Source organism: Acinonyx jubatus, chromosome B1, assembly GCF_027475565.1.
Source record: "Acinonyx jubatus isolate Ajub_Pintada_27869175 chromosome B1, VMU_Ajub_asm_v1.0, whole genome shotgun sequence".
NCBI classification, from domain to species: domain Eukaryota; kingdom Metazoa; phylum Chordata; class Mammalia; order Carnivora; family Felidae; genus Acinonyx; species Acinonyx jubatus.
The window spans coordinates 110,949,018-110,973,891 of NC_069382.1; the positions used below are offsets into that span (position 1 = coordinate 110,949,018).

At 37.0% G+C, this 24,874-nt stretch overlaps 1 protein-coding gene across 5 annotated transcripts in view; it reads left to right on the forward strand.

Moving 5' to 3' along the window:
* The window catches only part of CFI (complement factor I), an 82,177-nt gene that overhangs the window by 10,956 nt on the left and 46,347 nt on the right, over positions 1-24,874 (forward strand). For 3 of the 5 annotated variants that reach the window (XM_027062404.2, XM_053217065.1, XM_053217066.1), the window contains one exon: positions 10,350-10,464. In XM_027062404.2, coding sequence (XP_026918205.2) covers positions 10,441-10,464 — 24 coding nt within the window. In that variant the 5' untranslated portion in view covers positions 10,350-10,440. Of the gene's footprint in view, positions 1-10,349; positions 10,465-14,270; positions 14,428-24,874 lie in introns of those variants that run through there. The other 2 variants (XM_015081844.3, XM_015081846.3) reach the window with 2 other exon arrangements.

The window sequence follows — 24,874 nt, forward strand, 5'->3', positions numbered from 1 at the left end:
TTATTATTTTTCTTCTTCTGCTGGCTTTGGGCTTTCTTTGCTGCAGTGTTTTTGGTTCCTTTAGGTATGAGGTTAGACTGTATTTGGGATCTTTCTTGCTTCTTGAGATAGGCCTGGAGTGCAATGTATTTTCTTCATAGGACTGCATTTGCTGTATCCCAAAGGGTTTGGACTGTTGTGTTTTGATTTCCATTTGCTTCCATATATTTTTAAATTTTTTCTTTAATTTCCTGGTTGACCCATTCATTCTTTAGTAGTATGTTATTTAACCTCCATGTATTTGGAGGCTTTCCAGATTTTTTCTTGTGGTTGATTTCAAGTTTTCATAGCATTGTGATCTGAAAATATGCATGATATGATCTCAGTCCTTTTATATTTGTTGAGGGCTGTTTTGTGACCCAGTATGTGATCTATTTTGGAGAATGTTCCAGGTGCACTCGAGAAGAATGTGTATTCTGCTGCTTTTGGATAAAAAGTTCTGAATATATCTTCTAGGTCCATCTGGTCCAGTGTATCATTCAAAGCCATTGTTTCCTTATTGATTTTCTGCCTAGATGATCTGTTCATTGTTGTAAGCTGAGTATTAAAGTCACCTACAAGTACAGTATTATTATCAATAAGTTTGCTTATGTTTGTGATTAATTGATTTATATATTTGGGTTCCCTCACATTGGGGACATAAACATTTACAACTGTTAGCTCTTCTTAATGGATTGACCTGTTAATTATGACCCTTTCTTCATCTCTTGCTACAGTCTTTGGTTTAAAACCTAGTTTGTCTGATATAAGTATGGCTTCTACAGCTTTCTTTTGACATCCAGTAGCATGACAGATGGTTCTCCATCCCTTCGCTTTCAATATGCAGGTGTCCTCAGGTCTAAAATGGGTCTCTTGTGGGCAGCATATAGATGGATCTTGGTTTTTTATCCAATATGATATCCTATGTCTTTTGATTGGAGCATTTAGTCCATTTGCATTCAGAGTGATCATTGAAAGATATGGATTTAATGTCATTGTGTTATCTGTAAGTTTCATGCTTGTGGTGATGTCTCTGGTCCTTTCTAGCCTTTGCTGCTTCCCACTCACAAAGTCCCCCTTAGGATCTCCTGCAGGGCTGGTTTAGTGGTGATGAATTCCTTCAGTTTTTGTTTGTTTGGGAAAACCTTTATCTCTCCTTCTATTCTGAATGGCAGGCTTGCTGGATAAAGGATTCTTGGCTGCATATTTTTCCTATTCATCACATTGAAAATTTCCTGCCACTCCTTTCTGGCCTGCCAAGTTTCAGTAGACAGGTCTGCTACTACCCTTATGTGTCTACCCTTGTAGGTTAAGGCCCGTTTATCCCCAACTGCTTTCAGAATTCTGTCTTTATCTTTGTATTTTGCCAGTTTCACAGGATATGTTATGGTGTTGACCTGTTTTTATTGATATTGAAGGGTGTTCTCTGTGCCTCCTGGACTTAGATGTCTGAATCTTTCCCCAGAATAGGGAAGTTCTCAGCTATAATTTTGGAACAAAATTTTAAAAGGACTTAGCCAAAGTTGACTTTAAATTGGAAACCTTAATATGAACTCATGGCTTTATTTTTTTAAACTTTTATTATTTAAATTTCAAACATAAACAAAAGTTCAGAGAACAGTATAATGAATCTCTATGTACCCATAATCCAGTTTCAACAATTAGCCAGACTTTTGCAAATCTTGTTTCATGTATTCCTTTATTATTATAAATTATATATAGAAATTATAAACTTATAGCTATTTATAAAACATTTGTTAAAAACAAATATTATTAATTTATAATTCTAAAATAATTTGTGTTATTTTATTATTTTATAACTACAAATAAATACAATATATATATTTCTTTTGGCTAGAGTATTTTGTGGTAAATCCCAGATAATTTTTATTTTTTTCAAATTCTTATTTAAATTCTATCTAGTTAGCATATAGTGTAATATTTGTTTCAGGAGTAGAATTTAGTGATTCATCACTTACATATAACACCTAGCGCTTATCACAAGAGCCGTTCTTAATACCCATCACCCCTTTAGAGGACTTTTTAAACCTGAGCACAATACCATTTTCACACCTAACAAAAGTAATAGTTCCTTAATATAGCTAATAACAGTCCATGTAGAATTTTCCCAAATTATTTCAAAATGTCTTTTAACAATTCCTTTGAACAAGTGAAGACCCAAACTTTGCCTATGCATTATATTTTATTGAAATGTCTCTTAAGTCTCTTGTTCTTGATCAGTTTCTTCTCCCTATTTTTTTCATGGCTTTTATTTGTTGCAGAAACTGAGTCTTTTATCTTGTAGTATTTTCTAACCTCTTTGTGGTATAAACCATGTTTCTCTATTCTCTGTATTTCCTACAAATGGGTAGTTCATGGTAGTGAGATCTGGAGAATTGTTCAAGGTTCAATTTTTTTTTTTTTTTTTTTTGCAAGAATATTTCCTAGAACACCACATGAGGAGGCACTTGACATTGGGTTGCCTCTCTTGACAATATTAAGATTGATCAGTGGGATCAGTGTATCAGCCTGAATTGTCTATTAGAAAGCTCCCTTTTAGCTTTTCACCTGATGGTTTTAGCAACTGTTGATGATCATCACCTAGATTTATTGGTTTATAAGAGGTTACAAAATGGTGACATGCTAATTTTATCATTCATTCCTCTGTAATTATTAGCTGAAATAAAGAACTTTCCCTCATTATTGTTTAATATTTATATTTATTTCAATCCTTTGTTATTATTGGTTTTTTAATGCTTAAATTGCTTCATCTTTGACTTGTGAGAGCCCCTTCATGTTGGGTCCTGTGTCTTTTAATACCACTCACTAGCCTCTAATACCTTTCTTGCTTTCTGACACAAGATGTCTCTATCTGACTTATCTTATACATTTCCTACCCCAGTCCTTTCTCCAAGGAGCCCTTGCTTCTTTTAGTGGGAAATAGTATGTAAAAAGCACAATCTGGGCACTATGGGGGTGGTCATTACTTCTGGATTATCATGACTTCTAGGCCTTATCAGTGGACACAGATAGGAGGTCTATATTTTTAGAAAGAAAAATCATGGTTTGTACTGATATTTTCAATTCAGAGTTAAGACTACAATGTTTTTGCTTCTTTAAATTTAGACTTGTGCCTCTTTTACCCTGAAATTATGACATTAACCTAATTACTTATTTACTTGAGCCTGCAGATCTATGTGTGTGTGCATAAAATAGTTGTAAAGTAAGACTGCTGAATCTTAGCTAAGATTTTGTTTATATCAGTTTGCTAATATTTCATTTAGAATTTTTCACCTATGGTCATAAACGAGGTTGATCTGTTGCAGGGAGTATGGCCAGAGTCGCAAAAGATGAGTCCACAAACAAAATGCAGTTAAGTGAAGGTCCTCATACTCAAGTCGGAATGAGGCCCCACTCCAGAATGAAGCCTCTTTTTATTAGGATAATTGCTAAAGGCTACATGCATAAAGTCATCTAAGCAAGTATAGTAATCAACTTAATGGTTTTGCTTTTCAAGGTTGAATTTAGGGATGATTGTTTTTTATGATACTAGGAAGGGTCAGGTGTGAAGGAGGATCTGGCCCTGGACAGTGTTAATAGCTCTAGGCGGTCCTTGTTCCTTCCCGTGCAGCTGCTTTCAGCTGTGTAAACATGTCCTAAGGCCTTGCACCTTCTCAAGCCTTTTCCTTTTGAAGTCTTTTCCTTTGATAGTTCTCTCCTGCATCTCCCACATCTCCCCCTTTTTCTTTCATTTAGCAAAGCTGGAGGGCAAAGACAGAGGCTTGTGAGGCATATTCGTGGCTTGTCATTGTCCTCTTCTCCAGACTAGGTATATGCCAAGTAATAAGACAAAGATTAATATAAAATACTGATTGCAGAAAAGCTTAACGGTTTTATATAATTCATTGGATTCAATTCTGAGATTCGATTAGTTATCTCAGATAGAGAAGGAGCACCAGAAAGCATCTCAAGTTTATTTTTGAACGTTTCATAAATGTCCTTTTGCAATTGGGCTAGATCAGCGGAGGTATTACCTTGATTAAGAAGGTGTCGATGCACCAGGTCCCCTGATATCTTGGATTGATTATATACATGGGGAGTGATACAAAAAGTGGTTATCTTCCAATCACATTGAAGCCTTACCTGTTATTGTAAACTAATCAATTGATCTCCTAGAAAAAGAACAGCATGTTGCAAGTCAGATAATTGGCTCTCTATTCGGTTAATCAGTCAGCCATTGGCTGTTCCACAGCCTTTCTGACTCTTGATGCCAGTTTTGTACAAAGTGGGTAGTTTGTATAGTCTGGTGTAGTGCAAAACTGGCTGTGGCTGCTGTAGCTGTAATAGCTATAATCCCAAGTAGAGCAGTTGCCAGTAAAGCTACAAACCATTGGGTGCGATGTAAGACACGTTTCAGTATTTTATCTAAGAGAAACATTTCAGGGGAGTGTTGCCAAAACCGATCCATGATTACAGGCATCCAAACCCCATGTTGTGCTTTAAGGATGTATAAGCTTTGTTTTTCCTGGTTAAAAGACATAGTAGAATTAAGACAAGTATAAAAGGAGCAATTATGGCAAGTAAGAAGATGGTTATCAGGGTCCCAATGAGGCATACCCAACATAAACAGAAACATAAACAGAAAAGGAAGTCTGACACATGCTTGAATTTTATGAGTCTCATTTAATCTAAAAGAGATGGAGAATTTATTTGAAACATTCATTAAGTAGCCTTTCCAAGCAGCCATGCCTCATAATCCAGTACCAGTTTTCGAAAGTTCTGAATGAACTGGCCCATCAGGTTAATGTGGACTGGGGGAGAGTCATCCCTCCTTCACGCCATACAGTGGGTTCAGATGTTATATCTGAAACAATGTCGTCTTGATATCGATGCCATTAGAGCTCTTTTTTGGAGTATTTGGTCTGAGCAGAGCCTACAGAGGCCCAATCAATGGGCCTCCTTTGGAAGTATTTAGAAGAACTCTACCAACCTCTCCTCTACAGAGCTCCCAATTAACCCATTCCTCAGGATTTATGTTTTTTTTTAATTGACATTGAGGCAATTTAGGAGGGTGATTGTATGTAATTTTTTGACTTCCCATGGAGACTCCCTGTAGTAAATACAATTTTTTTTGCTATCCATGCCTGTGAATGAAATGTAACACAGTGGTCGCCTGTTCCAAAGCATAGAGGTGGCCCATCTGCGCTTACAGAGTATTCAGGGATTACCTTTCTTGCTCTTGTTCGGTTTGGAAGGGTAGGTTAAGACTGGCTCCTTCCATGAACTCTATCATCATTGCTAATAGGAATATCCCAGGCTAGGAGTGTTATGCTATCAAACATAGGTGTTTTAAGGAGATGAGCCCAATATGGACATTGAGCTTGGCCTGGACAAATGAGGGCAAGGAGTATAATCAGGTTTACACATATTGAATTTTTGTTAATGGCAGAAATCATGGCCATCAGATGCAAATTAAGGGTATATGCAATATCATTCTGTTAGAATGCTGGCCTGGTTAGACAGGCATTCAAGGCTTCCCCATGTTATGTTAGGGGCAAGGACTTGGCGTTTGTAGAGTGGCTTCAGGATGAGTCCATCAAGAGGCTTGTTCCATCTTGAAGAAGGGGGCCAGTGGCCGTTTACTCAGAGTCATTTTCTGGATGTTCTGGTTTACTGGAAGATATTCTGGGGGTCTCCATGATGCCATGGTAAGGCTTTACCAAAAGTGAGGGAACCCACAGAAGTCTGGAATCTGAAAGAACACAAGCATGTCCTCGACCCCAGGTGAGAAGTTTCATGGGCCCAGTCCGTGTGGGCCCCCTTCAGGTGTTTTGCATAGCACCATAGGGTGAGAGGGTTTATCTTATTTTGAAGAATGTCACTCAACTGCAGTTAGTCCTTGAGGATTAAGATTTAAAAAGTTAAGAGTAATCATAGCATGATCAAGAAGGAGCTGAGGTTGTAATGCAGACAGCCAGGGGTATCTCCCCCTTTTTGTTTTTTAATAGGTTTTTGAGCGTAATATATGCTCATTTTATAATTGTTTGGCCTTGTGGATTATAAGGAATGGATAATTCCAACCAAGGCTTAAGTAAGACAACTTAAAACGGTGTGTTGTTTTGTTGTTTTACCCTTTATGTTAAAATTATATTTATTTGTTTACTTATTTATTATCATTAATAAAAATGTATTTTTTCTGTGGTTATCATAGGATGCATTAATTTTATTTTTGTTCAGTGGTAACTTACATATTGATCATTGGCATTTGAGGAAGGGGGCTAAAGGGCTCAAGTTAAGGTCTGTTCCCCTGTCTTTTTCAGTAATGTTTATATAAATAATGTTTTAGCCATGTGGATATCCATTTGAGACATGCAAAGTTTAGTAAAATGGCTCCCATGTATCTTAGTAAAAGCCCTTTACATATTCTCCATCTTTCATATGGCATAGGCATCCATTCCTCTGCTAAACAGGAACAACACAAATGTGGAGGATTTGGAGGCTGGCACCAAGGGTTTTGCCATCATTTCCCCAGACTTTGGATGAAAGGAGGAGGAATTTTAATCTTAAACTTGTATACTTTTAAAATCCGTTTATTTTAACTTTAGTTTGGGTTGACTACACATAAAATTTCTTTTTAAAGGTTTTTCTTCATGAACTTTCTATCACTTTTTTTTTGCATTTAGATTTTGTCCCAAGCCATTTCTCTCCAAAAAACCAGCTCTCATTTAGGACAAAATTACTTTCTTTTTTTTTTTTTAACTTTTAATAAAAATATATTTCCATTTCTTATATCTTTCTTTTATATCTCCTACTTTTCTACATATAGAGTTGCTTTTCTTATTTTTAGCAGTTTTAACTGCATGTAGCAAAATTTTAACTCTTAGAAACCTTAGTCTCCAGTGAAAACTAAGTAGTTACCAATTGTGAACTCTATGTTTTATCAGAATTTTCTTGAAGGGCAAACTTATGAATCCATTAAGCACAAGGCATGTTTTATAACAGTTCAAATATCCTTAGTTTTTTGCAACAAGTCAAAAGCACAGACCTACATCTAGTAATTAGTGCTTTAGCTTTTTATCTCATTAGCTATCCAATGAATTTAATATTAATTTATCATGCAAGCAAACTTTAACGTTTTAGGTTACCAAAGACATTGAAAGCTATCTTAACAATTACCCATGAAAAACTATGAGGCAAACAAAGTTAACCATTACTTTAAGTCATCCTTTTGTTAACAGATTGGAACAGAGATAATGTGAGTTTATTCAACCCAGTGATTTATTCGACCTAGTACATCTTCGTAGAATAAAGTTTTATATTTAATGTTGATAACTTTAAAGACAGAGCTAACAAATTTAAATTAGTTTAAATATTAAATGTTTTACTTACCATTTAAATCCTGGGAAGTTTGTGATAACCTTAGGAAGTTATTATAAAACATATCCTAAATACGATTACAAATCATTATAAATCTTAACATTTTATTTATTTAACCAACGTGGCAATAAAAGATCCTAAAGGCAAATGTATAGCATTATATAGTTGTTAGCAAAACCTAGTTCCTTTAACATTGAGAAGTTTTACCTAAGCAATCAAAGACCTGATAAAGATGAAACCTAAAGCTTTGGTTTTTTGGCAAGGAGAAAAAAAAAAAAAACAAAAAACAACCTTTGTTTACATTGTCTTATCAAGAGCAGAACAGTACAAGAAACTTTGTTTTTTGAACAGAGAGAAAAGTGGAATTTTAACCTTATACCAGTATACTTTTAAAATTCCATTCATCTCAACCTTAGTAGAATAAAGTTTTATAATTTAAAATTTTTTTTTCAACGTTTATTTATTTATTTTTTGGGACAGAGAGAGACAGGGCATGAACGGGGGAGGGGCAGAGAGAGAGGGAGACACAGAATCGGAAACAGGCTCCAGGCTCTGAGCCATCAGCCCAGAGCTCGACGCAGGGCTCGAACTCACGGACCGCGAGATCGTGACCTGGCTGACAGTCGGACGCTTAACCGACTGCGCCACCCAGGCGCCCCTAAAGTTTTATAATTTAAAAGACATGCCTATCTTAATAATATTTTATCTGTGTTTTCTTAAAAGTTTACCATTGTTAATTTCTTCCTGTGGAACCAGTGAGGAAATTTAAAGTTGGGTTTTTTTTTAATTTTTTTTTTTTAACATTTATTTATTTTTGAGACAGAGAGAGATAGAGCATGAACAGGGAGGGTCAGAGAGAGAGGGAGGCACAGAATCTGAAACAGGCTCCAGGCTCTGAGCAGTCAGCACAGAGCCCGACGCGGGGCTCGAACTCACATACCACGAGATAGTGACCTGAGCCGAAGTCTGACGCTTAACCGACTGAGCCACCCAGGCGCCCCCAGGAAATTTAAAGTTTAAGGAGGTTTTTTGTTTTGTTTTTTTTGTTGTTGTTGGTTTTGTTTTGTTTTGTTTTGCCTTTTGACAGCTGGTACATCCTCACCTCTAAGAAGAGGTGAGGTGTCGCTGCCGAGAGGCCTGAAGGCAGACAAAGGCTCACGAGGGCAAACCATTGCTAATAATTTGGAGAACTTTCCATCTTTTTCTGTGTTGTGGAAAAGTTTAAATAACAGAGGAATAATCTTTCCTAAGAAAGTTAGTAAAACTTAGTGTCTTTGTCTTAAGACACTTAGTGTCTTAAAATCTTTAACTTTTCTATTTCTTCTTGGCTATTAATTTATTTGAATTTTCTTTCCTTGAAAGTTTTATCCAAATCTTCAGATTATTTGATAAGTTGCACATGCCTTTATCACTTAAGGTTCTAAGTGACAAGCCTCCAGACCAACTCTGGTTAACTATAGTAAAAGAAAATTCATTTGGAAGATAATAGGATATTCACACTATTGATAGGAGGCTAGGCTTAACAAGTAAGGATACTCAGGAAGGCCAAAAGAAATCACAGGAAACTTGTCTTACAAGTAACAGCTGAAACGTCTCACGGGTACAAGGCTGCTGCTGTTGTTGCTGCTTTAGTAAAGAATTCCCAATTGGTTCTTCTGTTCTCCTGTCATTTAACTCAGGATCCAAACACCAGGGAGAAAGATTCTTTGATCAATACCTGGTCTGTAAAAGGGAATGGATTTCTTAACTTCCATTTTGGAAAGCAGGTGACTAGAATTACTCTCCCACCAAAACAACCCATAATAGAAGAAAGATAATTCCACAAAGAAAATTGGGAACCTATTATGAATACAAATGGATGTTGTTGAAAGGGCAGGCCTACGCCGACCGACTCCATCTTGTTCTGTGTCCTTCACCTTGACCGCGCCTCCTCCCCTTGAGTAATCCCCCCCTCACCTGCCTTAGAGGACTCGGACCCTTCCCCAGCCAATCGGCTGAGGTCATAGCCATTACCTCACCAACTGCACCTAGGCCCCAATAAAACCTTTGTCCTTTTGAAACTCGCTCTCTCTCCCCGGTATTTCACCGCTGCATCGGTGCAGGTAGGGGATTGAGCTCGAGCTAGCTCGAATAAAGGCTCTTTTGCTTTTGCATCGGACTCGGCTCCCTGGTGGTCTTTGGGGATCACGAATTCTGGGCATAACATTGTTAGCCCCCTAAAATTTTCCACTTCAATAGCTTTTTCTCTTAAAATTGGTTTAGTCTCTGGCACCTGGGTGGCTCAGTTGGTTAAGCATCAGACTTCAGCTCAGGTCATTCTCACGGTTCCTGAGATCGAGGCCACATCACCCACATCAGGCTCTCTGCTGTCAGCACAGAGGATCTTTCCTCTGTCCCCCTATCTCTGCTTCTCCCCTGCTCATGTGCTCTCTCTCCCTCTCTCAAAAACAAACACTAAAAACATAAAATAAAAATTGTTTTAGCCTATCTTTTTTTAATTTCTCAAAATGATTCACTGTTTTAGATATCAAATTTGCTAATTTTTTGCTTGGCTTATTTACTATTGTTTATGTCTTTATTTCCTTTCTCTCACTTTTGATTCATTTTATTGTTTTTTTTAATGCTATCCTGAGTTGTATGCTTAGTTCACATTTTTCAGTGCTTTTGTTGTAAAAAATTTTAATATAATTTGGATATTTTTCTTTTTTTGTTTTTTTCTTTTTTCTTCATAAACTTAGAAATTCCACCCCGTACCTAAGGTTTATTATTTGTTCCAATTGAATTTCTTTTCAAGATAACAACCTTGATTCTAGTTTTAGCACTATTTTAAAGTGTATCAATAAGAATTTGGTCAAGAAAACTTAAACCACTATAAATATTTTAAACAGAAAAGACAGAAACAGTTTGTGTTCACATGGGATGAGCAACAATCTACATTTATAATTTTTCCATAGGTCTTATCTCCCATCTTCTGTCATAATAAAGTCTGAAGATATCTGGATCATTTGGACTTCCTGTAAAACATCACATTGTTCCACTACATTGATGGCATTACCTTGGTCAGATCAGGTAAGCAAGAGGTGGTGACCATGCTGAATGCCTTGATAAGTAAGACACATACGCTCCAGAGGGTGGGAGACAAGGCCTGTGCTTAGGAACTTGCCAGGATATCTTCTCTAAAGTAAAAGACAAATGATTTCATCTTGAACTGCCCTTCACAAAGAAGGTAGCACAAAACACAGGAATACTGCTCAGGCTGCCAGAGCAGGAAAGATTTCTGCAGTGATCTGGCAAACCCTATGGTGTTGGAAGTGTCAGTGGTGGGGAAAAACATTGTGTAATGTTTGAGGAAGAACCAGTGAGAGAATTACAATAGAGGACCCTGGTGTTCTGGAGCAAGGCCATGCCATCTGCAGCAGAGAATTACACTCTTTTTGAGAAACAATTTGTGTACTACTGGACCCTGGTAAATGTGGAATTACTGAACATTGGACACTATGTCATCACATGACCAGAATGCCCATTATGAGCTGGGTTCTAACAGACCCACAAAGTGTAAGTTTGAGCAGGCCTAGCAAAAATGTATTATAAAATGGAAGTGTCACATCCAGAACCAAATGCAAATAGGACCAAGGGCACAAGCAAACTGCATGAACTGGTAACTTGGATTTCCCCCTCCCTGCCTAATGCAAACTGTTGCACCCAAGCACCTCCCTCAGCTCATACCTATGGCTCTATATGGATTCCAGTATGACCAGGAGGAGGGAAAAACTTGTGTTTGGTTTACAGATGGGTTGGCTCAGTATGTAGGCACAAGCTGAAAATAGGCAGCAGCCACATGACAGCCATACTTAGGACTGGCTTTGAAAGACAGTGGTAAGGGAGTGTCCTCAACAATGGGCAGAGCTTCAGGTGATATACCTGGTCACCCACTTTGTGTGACAAAATAAGTGGTCCAAAGCTAGACTGTATGTGGAATCACAGGTAATAGTGATTGCCTGGCCATCTTTTTTCTCAGAATAAAAAATATTCAAAGATTGAGAACAAGAAAATCTGGTGTGGAGATATGTGGATGTAGAAATGGGGTGAAGTGGGGGCGCCTGGGTGGCACAGTCGGTTAAGCGTCCGACTTCAGCCAGGTCACGATCTCACGGTCCGTGAGTTCGAGCCCCGCGTCGGGCTCTGGGCTGATGGCTCAGAGCCTGGAGCCTGTTTCTGATTCTGTGTCTCCCTCTCTCACTGCCCCTCCCCCGTTCATGCTCTGTCTCTCTCTGTCCCAAAAATAAATAAAAAATGTTGAAAAAAAATTAAAAAGAAAAAAAAAAGAAATGGGGTGAAGTATAGAAATCTTTGTATCATATGTTAATACCCACTAGAGAACATCTGCCAGAGAAAAGGTAGTTAATAACCAACAAAATGGCTCAACCAATTGGTATCAGCCAGTCTCAGTCATCAGCCACCCCAGTGCTAGCACAATGGGCACAAGAATAAAGTGGCCATTGTAACAGAGATGGAGGCTAGTGATGAGGCCAAATATCACGGGCCCACTAAGATTTATTTAGCTGCTCCCATCAACAAATGTCCAACCTGACAGCAACAGAGACCAATGCTGAGTCCACAAGATGGCACAGTTCATCAAGGATTCCAACTAGCCACTTGGTGGTAAACTGACTCAGTTGGTCCCTTCAATCTTTTTTTTTTTTTTAAACGTTTATTTATTTTTGAGACAGGGAGAGACACAGCATGAACGGGGGAGGGTCAGAGAGAGGGAGACACAGAATCTGAAACAGGCTCCAGGCTCTGAGCTGTCAGCACAGAGCCTGACGCGGGGCTCGAACTCACGGACCGCGAGATCATGACCTGAGCCGAAGCCGGATGCCTAACCGACTGAGCCACCCAGGCGCCCATGTCCCTTCAATCTTTAAAGGGCCAGTGGTACATTGTCACAGGAGTAGACATATATTCCAGGTTGAGGATGTGCCTTTCCTGCCTACAGGGCCTCAGCTGAGATAATCCAAAGAATTTCAGAGTATTTAATCTTCCAACAAAGGATTCCATGTAACATCCTGTCAGATGATGAGACCCACCTGACAGCAAAGGAAATGTGAGAGTGGGTCAGTGACCATGCAATTCACTGGCCACATCATCTACTGCACCGCTTGGAAGCTGGCAGCCTTATGGAGCATTGGAGCAGCCTGCTGAACGCAGGACTGAGGTGATATTTAAAGGCAATACTCCTAGAACTGGATGCCATCCTCCAGGAAGTAGTATATGCATTGAATTAAAGACCTTCATCTAGCATTGTATCCCCAATAGAAGATGGTGGTCTGGGAGCCAAGGAATGGAAGAAGAAATGACCACACTTACTGTCACTCCCAATAACCAACTGGGGGCTTTGTGCTTCCTGTCTCCACAGGTGTAGACTCTGTAGGGTTAGGGGTCTTGTTCCCCAAAGGAAGCATACTTTTGCCAAGAGGCACAGCAAGAATCCAATGAATTACTAGCTAAGTCTTCTTTCTGGTGCACATTGGGCTTCTTGTGTCCAGGGACAAGACACAAGAAGTCACTATGTTGACAGAGGTAACTGTCTGGTATACAATGAGGGAAGGGAGGAATATGTATGGAACCACATGAGCTACTTGGGTGCCTCTTATGACAGTAAAAGGATAGAAACAGCAACTATGGTCTGAGAAGGAGATGGCAACCAGGGGCCCAGAGCACTCCAGGAAGTTTGTGAGTCATAACATTAGGTAAACAACGGAGGCTGGCAGAGGTAGAAGCTCAGAGTGAAGGGAATCTAGAAAGGATAGGAAAGAGACAGAAGGTGAAGTATCATCAACTGCAGCCTCAAGATCAGGGCCAGGCTGTAGCTTTTCTGACCACCTCCCTCTTCTAAATTTTCCCTCAGGATGAAAGGCCTACTATGATTTTGAAGAAGCTACTCCTGGAGCATATATGGTAACTAAGGGTGCAAAATGGTGGACTCTGAAAGACAGGGAGATGAGTTTTCTAGATACCACTTCATAGAAGGTTTTGCTGCCTAGCTGCGAAGAGTGTGATCAGCAGACACTTCTGATGACAACTAAATGTCATATCCTTCAGGGTCTGCCTCAACTGCAGAGAACTGCCTCACCTAAGGGGATGGCTTTCCTGGACAGCCCACACCAGATGACTGAGCAAGGCAGGGTTTAATGGTCTAGCCATTTCCACCTGACCCAGAGACAGTGCCACAATCACTCCAGAGCTCTCCATGAGTTGACCAAGGCTTTGTTGAACCTGCATTGCAGTCCGACTTTTCTCTCTGCTCACTCCTGTTTCTCCTCTCTTCCTTTCACAGGAGTTAATTACTAATAAGCATCTTTGTACCTCAACCTCTGTCTCATGTCTGGTTCAGGAGAACCCTAATGTTTATTTCACAAATAGAAATGAATCCTGCACTATAGTTGGTGCTGGGGCAAGAATACTTGTTTTTAAAAGTTTTCTATGCTCAGAGAATATAATTTGATCATAGCATAACTAGTGCATGGCAAAGGAACTGTTTTGTTGAGGATTTTTAATGTATTTATCATAGCTTTCAAATGTGATATACTTTTACTTCTCTCCTAGTCTTCAGCCTTAAGGAAAAACACTGTAATTTTATTTTTATTTTACCAAAAACATAAGAAATTTTCTTCCAATGTAGTTTTTGTCTTCCCTCTAAAACAGAATTGAGGCATTGTCTAGTAACAAGGTGGGGAAATCAGTTTCCTCAACAGGAAACATAGTTTCTATTGGTCACCTCCCTCAGCTGTTTACTGAGAAGAATTTTTTTGATTTCAGTTACGGTAAAGCTCTTTGGATTTTAGCCAAATTCTCTGAGTTCAAAAGTACAAAGCTCTTTAGGAGGCTTGCTCTTTTTAAATATTTTTTCAGAGGTTAAAAATTAAATTTCCAAAGACTATCCAGGGTAGAGAAGATACCCTGAAAGCCTCCAACATGAAGCTTGCTCATGTTATTTTGTTATTTTTGTGCTTCTACAAAAGTTTTTGCAAGGTAAGTAACTCAATATTTAGTAGATAAGCTATTTTAAGTAGATATTTTAAGTATTATAAAGATGTAAGAAAAATCTTAGAGATATTATTGACTTACAGATTACATAGTTCAGATACCAACTGTGCAGTATATAGTCAGTAACAAAGATTTTATGTTAATATCTTGATGAAAGAGCTTTAAGAAATTGCTTTCTTCATGTGCTCTTATCTGTGCATAGAAATTGAACTGAATGAGAACTTTACTAATATAGGTCTGTAATTTACAGTAATCACATTAAATCAATAAATATTTACCAAACTCCTTCCACATGTAAGGTATAGTTCTGGGCAAATAGCATGTCTGGTCTCTTCCTTCAGTAGCCCTTTGGTACAGTTGTAGAAAGATGGTTTAAAATGACAGTGAGGAAATAATCAGCAAGATTTAAATAACACTTGAACTGTTATTTAACACTTGAAACAGAAGGAACTGTTTCAAGACATTTAATTGCCATAAGTGTTACAAATATCATGTGCCAAGGGACTTTAATGAGAGGGAAAATCCTTTCCTGCTAAGAGGTCAGGAAGGGTTTATGGACCAAGTGGGATATGAGCTGGATTCATAATTCTGGATTAGATTTGATCAGTGAAGAGAAAGAGAGTGATTTCCCCCCTTTTCACCCGGGAAAAGCAGCAAGTGCTAGGCTAGCAGGATAGCCAAGCACTAGTCTCCTCCAGATGAATAAATCCATTTGATCAGAGTGGAGACTTTGTAGGGAACTTGGGCAGTTAAAATTGATATGACAGACTGTAGCCAGGTTAGAAGGTCATCTATTAAGGTTAGATACGTTTAAGATATTTTAGACAATTAACTGATGATTGCCTACTTTAGTGATCAAAGCATTTTGGAACAGGATTGAATTACAAAAATTGTTTTGTCTTAATACCAGCTTAGAGAAGCAAATATTTAAAGAAAAGTACCTAAGACCAGCTTTACATACTTTAGGTTTCTTGTAACTTCTAAAATATGTATGAAATGTTTGTAATAGAGAACAACTGGAAATTAAGTGTTCGTTGATAAGAAATTGATTAAATGAATGCGCATCTATAAATGAACTATCATGTAGCCATTAAAATGATGCATTTTATATTTATTGGAAAAAAGCCCTTACTGAAATCTTATTTTTGTTACAGAAGAAAATATATACACATATATGTATCTGTGTGTATGTGTACACATACATACAAATAAACGCATGTAGCTGCTGAAATAAATCGCAATTTAAAAGTTTCTGGAGGGTATATATCAAATAGATAACAGTTGGTATTTCTAAGTAATGAGATTACTGGTGATTTTTATTTTCTGTCTTATACATTTATTATGAATTTTAAGAATTCATTAATTCTGTTTTATTCATTATTCATTTTTTTAAATACCAAGTAAATGTGTTACTTTAAATAAAGAAAAATATATAGGGGCGCCTGGGTGGCGCAGTCTGTTAAGCGTCCGACTTCAGCCAGGTCACGATCTCGTGGTCCGTGAGTTCGAGCCCCACGTCAGGCTCTGGGCTGATGGCTCAGAGCCTGGAGCCTGTTTCCGATTCTGTGTCTCCCTCTCTCTCTGCCCCTCGCCCGTTCATGCTCTGTCTCTCTCTGTCCCAAAAATAAATAAACGTTGAAAAAAAAATTTAAAGAAAAATATATATATTTTTTCAATATATGAAATTTATTGTCAAATTGGTTTCCATACAACACCCAGTGCTCATCCCAAAAGGTGCCCTCCTCAATACCCGTCACCCACCCTCCCCTCCCTCCCACCCCCCATCAACCCTCAGTTTGTTCTCAGTTTTTAACAGTCTCTTATGCTTTGGCTCTCTCCCACTCTAACCTCTTTTTTTTTTTTTTCCTTCCCCTCCCCATGGGTTTCTGTTAAGTTTCTCAGGATCCACATAGGAGTGAAAACATATGGTATCTGTCTTTCTCTGTATGGCTTATTTCACTTAGCATCACACTCTCCAGTTCCATCCACGTTGCTACAAAGGGCCATATTTCATTCTTTCTCATTGCCATGTAGTACTCCATTGTGTAAATAAACCACAATTTCTTTATCCATTCATCAGTTGATGGACATTTAGGCTCTTTCCATAATTTGGCTATTGTTGAGAGTGCTGCTATGAACATTGGGGTACAAGTGCCCCTATGCATCAGTACTCCTGTATCCCTTGGGTAAATTCCTAGCAGTGCTATTGCTGGGTCATAGGGTAGGTCTATTTTTAATTTTCTGAGGAACCTCCACACTGTTTTCCAGAGTGGCAGCACCAGTTTGCATTCCCACCAATAGTGCAAGAGGGTTCCCGTTTCTCCACATCCTCTCCAGCATCCATAGTCTCCTGATTTGTTCATTTTGGCCACTCTGACTGGCGTGAGGTGATATCTGAGTGTGGTTTTGATTTGTATTTCCCTGATAAGGAGCGATGTTGAGCATCTTTTCATGTGCCTGTTGGCCATCCGGATGTCTTCTTTAGAGAAGTGTCTATTCATGTTTTCTGCCCATTTCTTCACTGGGTTATTTGTTTTTCGGGTGTGGAGTTTGGTGAGCTCTTTATAGATTTTGGATACTAGCCCTTTGTCCGATATGTCATTTGCAAATATCTTTTCCCATTCCGTTGGTTGCCTTTTAGTTTTGTTGGTTGTTTCCTTTGCTGTGCAGAAGCTTTTAATCTTCATAAGGTCCCAGTAATTCGTTTTTGCTTTTAATTCCCTTGCCTTTGGGGATGTGTCAAGTAAGAGATTGCTACGGCTGAGGTCAGAGAGATCTTTTCCTGCTTTCTCCTCTAGGGTTTTGATGGTTTCCTTTCTCACATTCAGGTCCTTTATCCATTTTGAGTTTATTTTTGTGAATGGTGTGAAAAAGTGGTCTAGTTTCAATCTTCTGCATGTTGCTGTCCAGTTCTCCCAGCACCATTTGTTAAAGAGACTGTCTTTTTTCCATTGGATGTTCTCTCCGGCTTTGTCAAAGATGAGTTGGCCATACGTTTGTGGGTCTAGTTCTGGGGTTTCTATTCTATTCCATTGGTCTATGTGTCTGTTTTTGTGCCAATACCATGCTGTCTTGATGATGACAGCTTTGTAGTAGAGGCTAAAGTCTGGGATTGTGATGCCTCCTGCTTTGGTCTTCTTCTTCAAAATTACTTTGGCTATTCGGGGCCTTTTGTGTTTCCATATGAATTTTAGGATTGCTTGTTCTAGTTTCGAGAAGAATGCTGGTGCAGTTTTGATTGGGATTGCATTGAATGTGTAGATAGCTTTGGGTAGTATTGACATTTTGACAATATTTATTCTTCCAATCCATGAGCAGGGAATGTTTTCCATTTCTTTATATCTTCTTCAATTACCTTCATAAGCTTTCTATAGTTTTCAGCATACAGATCTTTTACATCTTTGGTTAGATTTATTCCTAGGTATTTTATGCTTCTTGGTGCAATTGTGAATGGGATCAGTTTCTTTGTCTTTCTGTTGCTTCATTGTTAGTGTATAAGAATGCACCTGATTTCTGTACATTGATTTTGTATCCTGCAACTTTGCTGAATTCATGTATCAGTTCTAGAAGAAAAATATATTTTTGAGAAAATATTTCAGCCACATTTTTGATTCCAGGAACAAAAACAAGAAAAAACAAAACAAAATAGTATTTTTCACTTACAGAAAGGGAAAGAGCTTCTTTTACTGAAGAATCATCCAATAATAAAGTTTCCTTCTTTCCTTTAAAAAACAGCATTTTGAGAGGAATTGTCATATTTGTGAAAATTTCAGAACTTCTTAAAATATTAGTTTATGAAAGATAATGGAATGCTAAGAGATAACCATTTTTAAATGGAAGTTACCATAGAAACAACATAAATGTGTTGAAAGAAGTTTTAAAATGTACATCTGGGAGAAAGAAATTTTTGTTATTTTAAAAACTGGGACCAGATTTCTCTCTAAGGAATAAAAAGCCCCACTCCCTTTTATATCAAAACCCTGTACAGGGATTTTTTTTCTTCCAAATTTTTATTTAAATTCAAGTTAACATATAATGTAGTATTGGTTTCAGGAGTGGAATTTAGTGATTCATCATTTACACTTACATCCAGTGCTCATCACAACAAGTGCCCTCCTTGATGCCCATCACCCATTCACCCCATTCCCCCCACCCACCTCCTTCTAGCAACCGTCAGTTTGTTCTCTATAGTTAAGAGTCTCTTATGGTTTTACTCCCTCTCTGTTTTTATCTTACTTTTTCTTCCCTTCCCCTCTGTTCATCTGTTTTGTTTCTTAAATTACCCATATGAGTAAAATCATATGGTATTTGCCTTTTTCTGACTGACTTATTTTACTTAGCATAATATACTCTAGTTCCATCCCTGTCATTGCAAATGGTAACATTTCATTCTTTTTGATGGCTGAGAAATATATATATATATATATGAATATATATATTCTTATGTTGATATATACATCTATCTATCTATATACACACCACATCTTCTATATCCATTCATCAGTCAATGGACATTTGGGCTCTTTCCATAATTTGGCTATGATTGGTACTGCTACTATAAACATTAGGGTACGTGTGCCCATTTGAATCAATGTTTTTGTATCCTTTGGATAAATACCCAGTACTGCAATTGCTGGGTCGTAGGATAGTTCTACTTTTAACTTTTTGAGGAAGCTGCATACTGTTTTCCAGAGTGTAAAACAATTTGCATTCCCATCAACAGTGTAAGAGGGTTCCCCTTTCTCTACATCCTCACCAACATCTGTTGTTTCCTGAGTTGTTAATTTTATCCCTTCTGACAGGTGTGAGATGGTAGGTATCTCATTGTAGTTTTGATTTGTATTTCCCTGATGATGAGTGATGTCGAGCATTTTTTCATGTGTCTGTTAGTCATCTGTATGTTTTCTTTGGTGTCAACCAAGAATTCTATATTGAACAAAACTATCCTTTAAAAATAAAGGGGAAATTAAGATATTTTCAGATAAACAAAAGCTGATGGAATTAATTTCTACTATACAAGAAATTCACTACAAGAAAAAGGGTTCTTCAGGCTGAACAAAAATACATTAGACAATAACTTGGAGTCATATAAAGAAATAAAGAACTTCAATAAAGATAACTATATAGGTAAATACAAAAGCAAGTGTAATTTTATTTTTTATTTGTAAGTCTTTTTACCTCACATTATTTAAAAGAAGAATATATAAAAATAATTATTAATCTATGTTAATGGGCATACAATGCATAAAGATGTAATGTGTGACCATAACAACAAAGAGAGGATGGAACTGTATAAGAGCAGAGTTTTTATATGCCCTTGAAGCTAAGTTGGTATCAATTCAAACTAGATTGCTATATATTTAAGAGGTTAAGTATAATCTCCATGGCAACCACAAAAAAAAAGGTTAAAAAGATACAGAAAAGGAAATGATAAGAAAACCAAAACAATTCACTACAGAAAAATCAGCTAAACTCAAAAGAAGTCAGTAATGGAAGAAATAAAGAACAACAAAGGTAGAATACATAGAGAAGAAAATCACAAAAATGGCAGAAGTGAGGCCTTCCTTAAAAACAACTTAAATGTGTGTTAAATTCTCCAATAAAAGGCAGAGATTGGCAGAATTTATTTTTTAGAAAACTAACCATGATCCAACTATATGCTATCTACAAGAGACTCACTTTATATCCAAAGACATAAATAGATTGTAAGTGAAAGGGTGGAAAGCTATGTTAATGCAAAGGGTAACCAAAAGAGAACTAGAAGCGACCACACTAATACCAGAAAAAAATTGACCTTAATTTTGTCTTGTTACAAGAGACAAAGAAGAACATTTAGATATTGATAAAAGAGACAGTTCAGTTAAAATATTTAATAATTGTAAACATAAACATACCAAACAGTAGAGCCCAAAATATATGAGACAATGACATAATTCAAGGGAAGAAGAGAATTCTATAATAATTGGAGACTTCTATATCCCACTTTCCATAATGGATAGATAATCTAGACAAGATTAATAAGAAAATAGAGGATTTTAACAGCACTATAAATCATCCTGACCTAAGAACCAGACATATAGAGCACCACACCCACCAAAAGCAGAATACACATTTTTCTCAAGTGTACATAAAACATTCTCCAGAATAGAACCATATGTTAGGCCACAGAACATGTCTCAATAAATTCAAAAATATTGAAATCATAAGAAATTGTTCCTCTAAAAATAATGGAATAAAGCTAGAAATCAGTAACGGAAGGAAAACTGGAAAATCCACAAATAGGTGGAAATAAAGTAATATACTCTTAAACAACCAGTAGTCAAAGAAATCACAAATTAGAAAATACTTGTAGATAAACAAAGACAGAAATACAACATACCAAAACATGAGAAGTGGCAAATGCAATCTCGCAGTAAATACCTACATTAAAAAACAAAGATCCATAATCAAACACCTAACCTTACACCTTAAAGAACCAGAAGAAGAGTAATCTAAAACCACAGCTAGGAGAAGGAAAGAAATAGTACAGATTAGAATGGAGAGTTTTTATCATGAACAGATTGAATTTTGTCAAATGCTTTGTATTTTTATAGTGTCAGTTTTTACTTCTCTCTCATCTGATTTTATTTATTTCTGTCTTCTATTTTTCTTGATAAGTCTGGGTAAAGGTTTATCAATTTTGTTTCACAAAGAACCGACTCTTGGTTTTATTGATTTTGTTTTTGTTTTTTTAGTCTCTATTTCATTTATTTCTGCTCTGGCCTTTATTATTTCCTTCCTTCCACTAACTTTGGGCTTTGTTCCTTTTCTGGTTCCTTTAGGTATAGGGTTAGATTGTTTATTTGAGATTTTTCTTATTTCCTGAGGTAGGTCTGTATTGCTATAAATTTTCCTCTTAGAACCACTTTTGTTGCATCCCAAATATTTTGGGCCATTATGTTTTCATGTTCATTTGTCTCCATGTATTTTTTTATTTCCTATTTGATTTCTTCATTGACCCATTGGTTATTTAGTAGTATGTTGTTTAGCCTCTTAAAAAAAAAAAAAAAGAATATAGATAAAATAAAGTATAGTAAGATAATAGAATTAATAGATCTTTGAAAAGATCAGCTAAATTGACAAACCTTAGCTAGACTGATGGAAAAAAGGAAGATTCAAATAAAATCAGAAAGTGGGGACATTACTGCTGACCTTACAGAAATCAAAAGAATGATAAGAGAGTACTATGAACAATAATATGCCAACAAAGTAGATAACCTAAATGAGTGTACAGATTCCTAGAAACACACACATTACCAAAACTTACTCAAGAAAAAATAGTAAATCTGAACAGACATATAACAAGAGATCTAATCAGTAATTTAAAAAAAATCTCATCAAAGAAAGGTCCAGTATCAGATGGTTTCACTGATAAATTCTACTAAACATTTATAGAAGAATTAACTAACTTGACAATAAATTATTTTTAAAAAATAATAAAAAATGCTAATAAAATTATTGGAATCAATTATAAAAAATAATAAAACTTGGTGGCTTAAAAAAATAAAGAAGAATTAACACTAATTCATCTCAAACTCTAACCCCAAAAGAGAAAAGGAGTGAATACTTACTAATTAATTCTGAGTCCAACATTACCCTGATAACAAAGTCAAAGATACCACAAAAAAGGTACAAAGAAGAGAAAAAAGCTGCTTTCTTCACTGACCTCTCCCTCATATCAAATATGCCCAGAGATTGCCAGTATTCTTCGTTCATTTGTGTAGATCCAGATTTCTATCCGGCATAATTTTCCTTCTGCTTAAAGGACTTTTTTTTTTTAACTTTTCTTGTAAGGTGGGTATGCTAGTGATTAATTCTTTCAGCTTTTGTGTCTGAAGAGGTTGTTATTTGCCTTAAAATTTTTAACGATATTTTTGCTAGGTATAGAATTATGTCAGTAGAGTCCACCTCTCTCAGGGATCACTACCCTTCTTTGCCTGATGTTCAGTATCTTGAAAATCATTGCTTTCTGTATTTTGTCCATTTCCTGATTGCTTTAGGCAGAAGGGTCAATCTGGTCCCTATTATTTAATCTTGACTGGAAACAGAAGAATTCCCATTTAATTTTAATTAATTTTAATTTACATAGCCACATTTGGCTAGTGACTGCTATATTAGATAGCACAGTTAGCAATTGCCAGGATTACTGAGATTGAGTTTTTAAATTGCAAATGTTAACTTCAAATACGCATATATTTTAAAATATCAGCTCTGATAGAGGCAGTCTCATATACATTATACATTAGAATTGTTCAAGCTCATTTCGGGTACAGTTCCTGTCTCCAAACTCTGTGTTATCACATTTTTTTGAATGTAAATAGATTCAAAATAAACAGTGTTGTAACAATGAATTGTAAGGATGAAGAAACAAAAGTTGAGTATTCAGTTTTGTCATTCTAATTGCCATTTGGAATTTGTGTGTGTGTGTTTTGTTTTTCCACAAAGAGAGAGAGGTGGGCGAGGGGCAGAGGGAGGGAGAGAATCCCAAGCATGCTCCACACTCAGCACAGAGCCCAACATAGGGCTCAATCCCATGACCAACTGAATCATCCAGGTGCCCCTGGAACTTTTGTTTTTAAAGCATAAAATAGTGGGGCACCTGTGTGGCTCAGTTTGTTGAGTGTCCAATTCTTGATTTCAGCTCAGGACATGAACTCACAGTTCATGGGTTCAAGCTCTGTGTGGGGCTCAGCACTGAGAGCATGGAGCCTGCTTGGGATTCTCTCCTCTCTCCCCCTCCTCTGCTTTTCCTCTCTCTCAAAATAAATAAACATTTTTTAATAATATAAAGTGTAAAATAGTAAACTGGTGCAGACTGAAAGGTGAAATATTTTTGTTTGCCAAGTGCAAGCAATAGTACAAAAAGACATATTTTACCAAATTTGAATAATATGTTTAAAGTTTATTTCTTCTGAAACAGAGACAGAGAGAGAGCCGAGGAGGGACAGAGAGTGAGCGAGAGGATCTCAAGCAGGCTCTGCACTGCCAGCACAGAGCTGGAAGCGGTGCTCAAACTTACCAACTGTGAGATCATGACCTGAGCCAAAATCAAGAGTTGGACACTTAATGGACTGACCCACCTAGGAGCCCTGAATAATATCTTTGAAATTGAATTTATTCTGGGGCTCCTGGGTGGCTCAGTCAATTGAGCATCTGACTCTAGATTTCAGCTCATGTCATGATCCCCAGGTCATGGGTTCAAGCCCTGCGTCAGGCTCTGTGGTAAACATGGAGCCTATTAAAAAATAAATACATAAATAAAATTTTTTAAAAATAAAATGAAGGGTGTTTGGTGGCTCAGGCAGATAGATGTCTGACTTTGGCTCAGGTCATCATCTTGTGGTCTGTGAGTTCGAGCCCTGCATCATGCTTTGTGCTGACAGCTCAGAGCCTGGAGCCTGCTTCAGATTCTATCTCTCCCTCTCTCTCTGACTCTCCCTGCTTGAGTGTGTGTGTGCGTGTGCACACTCTCTTTTTCTGTCTCTCAGAAATAATAAATGAATAAGCTTTAAAAATAAATAAAATGAAATTCATTCTTATTGTCGATGTATTTAACTGCTATTAAATGACAATATTATTTATTACTATTACAGGTATAAGTATAACTTTTTCCTTTTTCATTAAATAAATTAACGTACTCAAAAATATTTATTTTTTCCTTTACTTTGCAGTATTTTTTACTCTTTTTTGTAAGCATGGTTTTATGTATGAATTTCAATGAAAGAAAATGTTTACTGTTTACATTTTTCTGCATAATTTATTGTTCATTTTTTCATGATTTTCACTGAAAATAATTTTATTGTGTAGGGGGTAGTGTTTAAAAAGTATCTGTTCTATGTGTCAAATGTACTAGGCTTGCCATTTTTCAATAGACAAACAATTTTTTGCAACTCCTATTCCAGACAAAGTGCTGGTTTCTTTAACATATAGAGTTCCTATAGAAAAACAAACAAGAAAAAAACCCAGTATACATCAGGAAAATATATGGTTAGTGCAAGAAGAAAGAAATAAAAACCTCTCAAGTTTGAGCATATTGAAAGATGTTCAGTCTCACTGAGGGAAAAAAATGCAAATAAAACTGTACTCTGATAACATTTTTCTGTACCAAATTGGCAAAGATAAAAGTTTAGTAAGGTATATGTATGTAATCAAGATTATGGATAATAGACACTGTCATATATTAATGGTGGGAATGCAAATGACAACCTGTATAGAGAGAAATTAGGCAATACCTTCCAAAATTAAGACTGCTGAGGCACCTGGGTGGCTCAGCCAGTTAGGCTTCTGACTTTGGCTCAGGTCATGATCTCTCAGTTTGTGAGTCTGAGCCCTGCATCAGGCCAGCTCTGTGCTGACAGCTCAGCGCCTGGAGCCTGCTTTGGATTCTGAGTCT